Source organism: Gossypium hirsutum, chromosome A09 (genome assembly GCF_007990345.1).
Source record: "Gossypium hirsutum isolate 1008001.06 chromosome A09, Gossypium_hirsutum_v2.1, whole genome shotgun sequence".
NCBI classification, from domain to species: Eukaryota; Viridiplantae; Streptophyta; class Magnoliopsida; order Malvales; family Malvaceae; genus Gossypium; species Gossypium hirsutum.
This window is the reverse complement of record NC_053432.1, coordinates 83,988,895-83,995,717: the sequence shown is the minus strand read 5'-3', so window position 1 is coordinate 83,995,717 and position 6,823 is coordinate 83,988,895. Positions and strand designations below refer to the sequence as shown.

Here is a 6,823-nt window from a genome sequence, read left to right as displayed (position 1 = left end):
TCTATTCCATTCAACCAAACACAAGATTACTATTACGCCTCTATTCCATTACATTCAACCAAACAGTTGATTTGCTATTACACCTCTATTCCAATACACCTCTAATCCATTACACCTCTAATCCAATACACCTCTAATCCAATAGAGCGAACCAAACGTGCCCTAAGAGTGCAACAAAACTTGATAAAAAAAAAAGAGTGCAACAAAAAAACAATTTCCACTCTTCCAATAAACTACGCCACGTGGTGAAATCTGTAGCCAATGACGTGTTAAGTCAAGTCAACCATTAAATTCCCAAAGTCCGAAGCACTTCTTCTCCTTCTTTTTCTCAAATTCTTATCCCTTTTTATAGAGAGACACTCGAAACAAAATTATACGTATTTATATACGGAGGTGATAGCGGCGGCGCTGGTGGCGGTTGTACAATCGGAATTCAGATCGGCAATCTAATGGCTGAAGACAAGTATAACCTCAAGAATCCGGCGGTGAAGAGGATCTTACAAGAGGTTAAGGAATTGCAATCCAATCCTTCCGATGATTTCATGAGCCTACCACTCGAGGTAAATTTCTCTAAAATTTAGAGGGGCGGGGGGTGTTTAAATAATTTTCACTGCTTTTATAATTCGGGTTTGTCGATGGAACAGGGGAATTAAATGAATATTTTAGGGAAAATTTTTATTCAAGAGATTTATTGAGGATCTTACATTAAGGAGATGCAATCGTAAACCTACCTAATCTCAAAATTTTAGGGTTTTTCTTTTAATTTCTGAGTTTGATGAATAGGGTTTTTGGAGGGAACAGGGACTAAATTGAATATCTTAGGAAAATGTTTGATTTGGGGTGAAATTAAGAAACAAATTGTTTGTTTGTTTAAGAGATTATTGAGAATTGTGATGATAATTTTTCGGTTTTTTTTTTTTTTTTGCAGGAGAATATATTTGAATGGCAATTCGCAATTAGGGGTCCAAGGGATTCTGAATTTGAAGGAGGGATTTATCATGGAAGGATTCAATTGCCTGCTGAGTATCCATTTAAGCCCCCTTCATTTATGTTGCTCACCGTAAGGGCTTCCTTTACATATACATTTATACATGTATATTGGCTCCAGTTTTGGTAAATTACCTAATTTGATGTAATCTGCTCAAATTTTCAGCCAAATGGACGTTTCGAAACGCAGACTAAGATTTGCTTGAGTATATCGAATCACCACCCGGAGCATTGGCAACCATCTTGGAGTGGTGAGTACCATTTCTCTTTTTCAAGGCAAACACAATGCAAATTTTGATATAAATTGTTGTACGGAACCCGGAAAACGAACAACTTTTTCTTATGTTGTAATGTTTATTCCACTGCTGTTTGATGAAGCTACTCAAAATCAATGATAGTGGCACTAGTGAATTGATATGTTAGCATTTGTTACTTTTTGATGAAGCTATGTTACTTTGTATTGGGTGTGTGTGTTTGGATACGGGTAAGTGTCTGATAGAAGTTGGGCTAATTTGGTTGTTGGTGTTGATAGTTAGGACTGCTCTAGTTTTGATATGTTAGCATTTGTTACAGTTTGATGAAGCTTTGTTTCTGTGTATTGGGAGTGTGTTTTTTGGATACGGGTAAGTGTCGGAATACACGGATAAAAGTTGGGCTAATTTGGTTGTTGGTGTTGATAGTGCGGACTGCTCTAGTGGCATTGATTGCATTCATGCCCACCAGCCCAAACGGTGCCTTAGGTTCTCTAGATTATACTAAGGAAGAGCGGCGTACCCTTGCCGTCAAATCTCGTGAATCACCACCTAAATACGGGAATCTAGAACGTCAGAAACTTATCGATGAGGTATGTTTCTTGCTTTGACTACCGAATACATTCTTTGATTTTGGCTCTTTACTAATGAAGCTTTTTTCTTCATGGCACAGATACATGAATATATGTTAAGCAAGACTCCCAGTGTTCCTCAACATAGTCCTTCACAATCCTCAGAAGAACACCCAACCGAAACCAAAACTGAAGCCGAGGCAGAGGCCAATCAGCAAGATTCTGTTACTGTGGGTGCCGGGTATCCCAGAATCCCTAATCCAACATTAAATGAAAGGGTTGTTGAAGAACCTCCTGTGGCTGCCGCCAAGGCTTATCCATATCCTGTTGCCACGAGGCTAGTGAGAGAGATCCCTGGTGAGGGACCAAGTAACCAACCACTACGAAGGCCGGAGATGAGGGTTCAACGATCCGTTGTTGATGACCGCTTATTTACGTGGGCTGCCGTCGGACTTACCATTGCAATTTTGGTTCTTTTGTTCAAGAAATTCATCAAATCTAGTGGACATGGCGCTGTTTTCATGGATGGTTCATAGTTCTAGCAACATCAGCTCAGTAAGGAAGAAAGAAATCTATCAGTATATTTGTTTAAATCTTAGCATGGGATTAATTTGAAAGTATAATATTCAGCTTTTTGTAATTAACGGTGTGTTTAATCAATCAATTATCTTATGTAAGCATGACCAATACAATTATAAATTTGGTTTTAAAATGCAATATTATAATAAAAAAAAGTATATAATAAATGTTAAATTTATTTGTTTTTTTTTTCGTTTAAAAAACTCTAAATCAATTATTGATATTGTTGGTATTCTCAGTTAAATTTTGTTATCAATAAACTCATGTAATCAATACTTAAGGGAAGCAAATGTTAAGCCCTTCAATCAAATTTAGTTTTTGAAGCGGTTAAAATAGGTTGTCAATGATCAATTATGAATTTTCATAAGGTGACTAAATTATTAGCTTACGTGTTGTTGGTGAATAAAATTCAAAAATTTTTATTTAAGTTATTAGGTTAAATTATCGATATATGATTTTTCTGTTCGTATCTTTAGTATCAACTCGAATCTCTCCTTTCTCTCCTTTTGATGGTTTAATATTTTCATGGAACAGCTTTGAAAATCATGAATTTGTAAACTAAAATTGAAATAGTTTTTTCCTCTAATTTTTGACATCAACTATCATATTTCTTGAATTTAAGATCTGTTTTATTTGTGGATGAGTACTATTCTACCCTATCGATCATCAAAATAAAATGGCTAATTTAATTGACTTCTAGTAATATATATTTTTAGAAACTTTTTAAGTATATTTTATTATATAATAAAAATTAATTTAATAAATTTAACCAACTGAAGTAATTGGTGTTAAGTTTTGTTAGATCAATTAAGACCAAGTATGAGATTGGTCAGATACATCAGTATTTCGAATTTTATAATCGAACTAATTGATTGCCTATTCTCTCCTTTATATCAATTTTAGAAACGGATCATTAGGAACATTGTAAAAAGGGTTGATAAAGCAAATTTTGACAAAAAAAAAATATTGATTCGATGATTGCATGAACCGTATCAAAGTATCATACAAACAAAAAAAGATTTAAACTTTTCTGAGTTCAAATGGAATTGAAAATTAGTGCAATGTTTTTATCGATTCAAAAGAAAACCAAACACTCATGCTCCAATTCTTGTCCTACAATTTGTGTCTAAAAAACGAGATTACAGAGAACAAAGCACCAACAAAGACAAGGACGATGAACAAAACAAGAAGGACGATCACGATACGAGGCAAGGGCCGTTGAAGATAACCAGGTTTAAACGGTGGCGTCATCGTCTTCAAGCGAGGCTTCCAACTGCTCTTTTTATACTCTTTCACTTGCTCGCAAAGCCCATTGTAGTAGAACTCGTCATCGGCATTCTCCATTACTTTCATCTCTTCACAAAGACGATGAAACAATGTCTCGACCTGTTTCTTATCATTCACATCATAGTTTGTAAGAATTTGCTTTCTTTTCACTAGTTTCACATCTTTGTTTTCGGGGAGAAGGGTTTTCATCAGAAATACGTAGGATGAGATGTGATTAGTGGTCCCGGGACCGGATTGTTCAATGGCGATGAGGTTTCGGAGAAGGGTTTCGGTGTATTGATGAACATTGATAGGCGGAATTTCAAGTACTCCTTTGACGAATTTTATATCTAGTAAATCCTCTGTTGTTGCCTTCTTGAGTTTAATTCCAGCATCTTTGAGCTTACTTGCCTTATAAGGCAAACCTCTAACTTCTTCTTGTTGTTTTGCTTTGATTCTCGGAACCGTTGGGAGGAAACAATGGCGGATTAAGTCGAGAAAATGATTACCTTCTTGTCCGAATTTCGCCAAATGAAGTCTGTGATCTCCTGGGATCATGTCTCTGAAGAACCGGAATGCGAGTTCGGTGAGGGACAGTTTGCAATGGTTTGGAATCGGGACGATTTCAAACAGCCGTTGAAGGATGAAATAAGGGATCTGATTTTCCAGCAGTAACATGTCGCACCTCAACTCGTACAACAACCCGGACGTGTTGAACACGTAATCACCACGGCGTTTTAGACCCTTTATCACGTACTTGAGGAAGAGTTCAATTAAGAAACCGGCATCAGCTAACATGATCTCAACTAATTTGTCACTCGGAACCTCGTCCTGTTTGAGATCTTTGTAGCACAGCCTTGCCTTAAGCTCCAACTCTCTTAAAGACTTTACACACTTGTCCAATGTAGCTTCAAGGTGAGATTTCCGATTCAGGAGCGAATACAGATACCGCCATTTATGTTCTTCCATGAATTTCGTATTGTCCCGACCGTGATGGAAAAGACCGATGGAGACAGTTTGAGGGAGATAATGTTTTTCATCGATCTCTCGCAGTTTCTCATCGACTTTGAAAATGCAGCTCGCAGTCGTCATGGTTTCCATTTTTTCTTTGAGGGGAATTACAAGAGAATCATAAGACCCTTTCGGGATTTCAATGGCGACATGTTGTAGGACATCTGTAGGTTCCGACATTGATGTAGCCATCTATAACTGAAACAACAAGCTTTAAACAAGCAAATAAAGGTTTTTCATTACAATCTGCAATGGCATTATCATCATCATTAAAGGAACTGAGTTTAGAATAATTTTTCCCATGAATTTCTTCTTTTAAATTCATTTCCAAAGTTCTACCTCGGTTGAAACTAAAAACCGAAATTACTCAGTCTTACTCAATTAAACTCATTTATCTAATAAAAATGAACTTGATTCCCACACTCAACTTCAAACTAGATCATTTATGCTTGCAAGCTACTCAATCAAGTAATAAACTTGGAATTCAACCCTCTTAATAAGTTCAAGCTAAACAGCAATCAAGCCAAATTCGAATTTTTCAAACCAAACCTAAATAGCCTTCAAGCATAAGGGTATAATTTGTCTCTAGTGTGCATCACCCATATAACCTTAATGCATTGTGTACAAGTTTTACAGAAGAATTTGAAAGCTATACACATATATATTACACAAAGAATACCCAATTTGAAAATTTTTAAACAAAAATAGCCACTAAGAGTGTTTTTTCATATGTATGGGTATATATGAGCTTAGTATACCTGATTGTGGAGCCAATAAATTTAGCAAAAGAATACTGAATACACTATAAAACAACTCCCTCCCTAGCACTGGGGAATTAGATTAACCTAATAGCAAAAAACCAATTGAACCCTTGCCATCTTAATTTATGATCACTTGAGTCAGATTTTGATGGTGATAGGAGGGTAAGCAGCTATATATCTTTAAACTTGAAGGAATCTAAGATGACTTGGGAAGAGTGGTAAAGAGCAAAATTAGAAATATTATTATATATGTGTATATATATGCAGTGCTAAATATAAAAAAGAAACCAAGAATCAAACTCGGGTTTAATTAAGTTAAGTTTAACCCATAATTTGGTACTTAAGTTTGATAATTTTTTAACATAATATTTATGTTATTTTTTTATTCAATTTAATATTTGTAGTTGACAAAAATTATATATTTTGATACATAAAAATATGTTAACTTTTAGTATTTAATTCGGATTTTAAAATTAATTCAATGAGAATTCATAATCAACTAATAATATTAACAATCAGCTTTCATTAAATCAATTCTAAAACTCAAATTAAATCATATCATCAAATTGTATTTGACGTAAAATTAAACAAATTTACAATTAACACTAAATTTATTTTATTAATAAAATCATAAAAAAATTCAAACCTAATAATATTAGCAATTGACTTTCATCAAATCAACCTTAGAATTCGAATTAAACATTAAAAAGTTAATGTTGTTACCTTTGGGTATCAAAATATATATTTTTTGTCAAATATAAATATCATATTAGACCAAAAAATAATACAAATACTACATTTTAAAAAATGTCAAATTATATATTACACCTAATAGAATTCAAATCAATAATCAATCCTTGCATATAACTAACTATAATCAGAAAACTCATACATTTATTTAAGATACCACTTAGAATCTGAAATATTATAAGTTTCATGATAGCTTTACTATCCAGCCAAAACTGTTTGTATTTTTAAGGAAGGCTTCGTTATACCAAGAAAAATAGATAAAAGAAAGTAAGAGAATCTATTCAATACATGATTTTTCTAAGTAATGCAGTCTGAAAAGGCATTTCCAGCCCATCATAGAAACTCCTGCACAAAGCATAAGTAGTCTTCCTTATTACAGCTTTGTTGCAAGTAAAAAGCTATTACTGCCAAAAAAAGCTAAACTGATTGCTTAAGGAAAAATTCAAGAATTTTTTAAGTGTGTAAATGGGTTGTTGCAATGTCCTCTGAATAACGTATATGAATAGCATTATACCAATATGCATGTCCTAGCTTTACGGAAGTAGAAGCCAAAAAAGGGCAACTGCTATATTCATGTGTCCAACATAATATATTCAAATCTTTTTCCTAAATTAGAAGGAACATACATGATCATTAATGCAAAAAA

At 34.0% G+C, this 6,823-nt stretch overlaps 2 protein-coding genes across 2 annotated transcripts; one reads left to right on the top strand and one right to left on the bottom strand.

Moving 5' to 3' along the window:
* The first annotated feature begins 261 nt into the window (after nt 1–261).
* Nucleotides 262–2,563, top strand: LOC107926538 (ubiquitin-conjugating enzyme E2 32). The gene is made up of 5 exons (XM_041077323.1): nt 262–560; nt 929–1,060; nt 1,154–1,238; nt 1,668–1,831; nt 1,912–2,563. The coding sequence occupies exons 1-5, from the start codon at nt 450–452 to the stop codon at nt 2,344–2,346; spliced, it is 927 nt and encodes a 308-aa protein (XP_040933257.1). The 5' UTR covers nt 262–449; the 3' UTR covers nt 2,347–2,563.
* Nucleotides 2,564–3,343: 780 nt separating this feature from the next.
* LOC121206406 (UPF0481 protein At3g47200) lies at nt 3,344–5,762 on the bottom strand. Its single transcript, XM_041077322.1, has 2 exons — nt 5,425–5,762; nt 3,344–4,877 (listed from the first exon to the last, which is right to left on the bottom strand). Exon 2 carries the CDS (start codon nt 4,856–4,858, stop codon nt 3,503–3,505), a length of 1,356 nt encoding a protein of 451 aa, XP_040933256.1. The 5' UTR covers nt 4,859–4,877; nt 5,425–5,762; the 3' UTR covers nt 3,344–3,502.
* Between the last annotated feature and the right edge of the window lie 1,061 nt (nt 5,763–6,823).

What these genes read in the sequence shown, in the direction of transcription:
- LOC107926538 (XM_041077323.1), top strand. Translation starts at nt 450, where the DNA reads ATGGCTGAAGACAAGTATAACCTCAAGAATCCGGCGGTGAAGAGGATC. An exon ending in TCATGAGCCTACCACTCGAG is followed by an intron (nt 561 to 928) that starts GTAAATTTCTCT and finishes TTTTTTTTGCAG; the next exon opens with GAGAATATATTTGAATGGCA. An exon ending in TTGGCAACCATCTTGGAGTG is followed by an intron (nt 1,239 to 1,667) that starts GTGAGTACCATT and finishes TGGTGTTGATAG; the next exon opens with TGCGGACTGCTCTAGTGGCA.
- LOC121206406 (XM_041077322.1), bottom strand. Translation starts at nt 4,858, where the DNA reads ATGGCTACATCAATGTCGGAACCTACAGATGTCCTACAACATGTCGCC.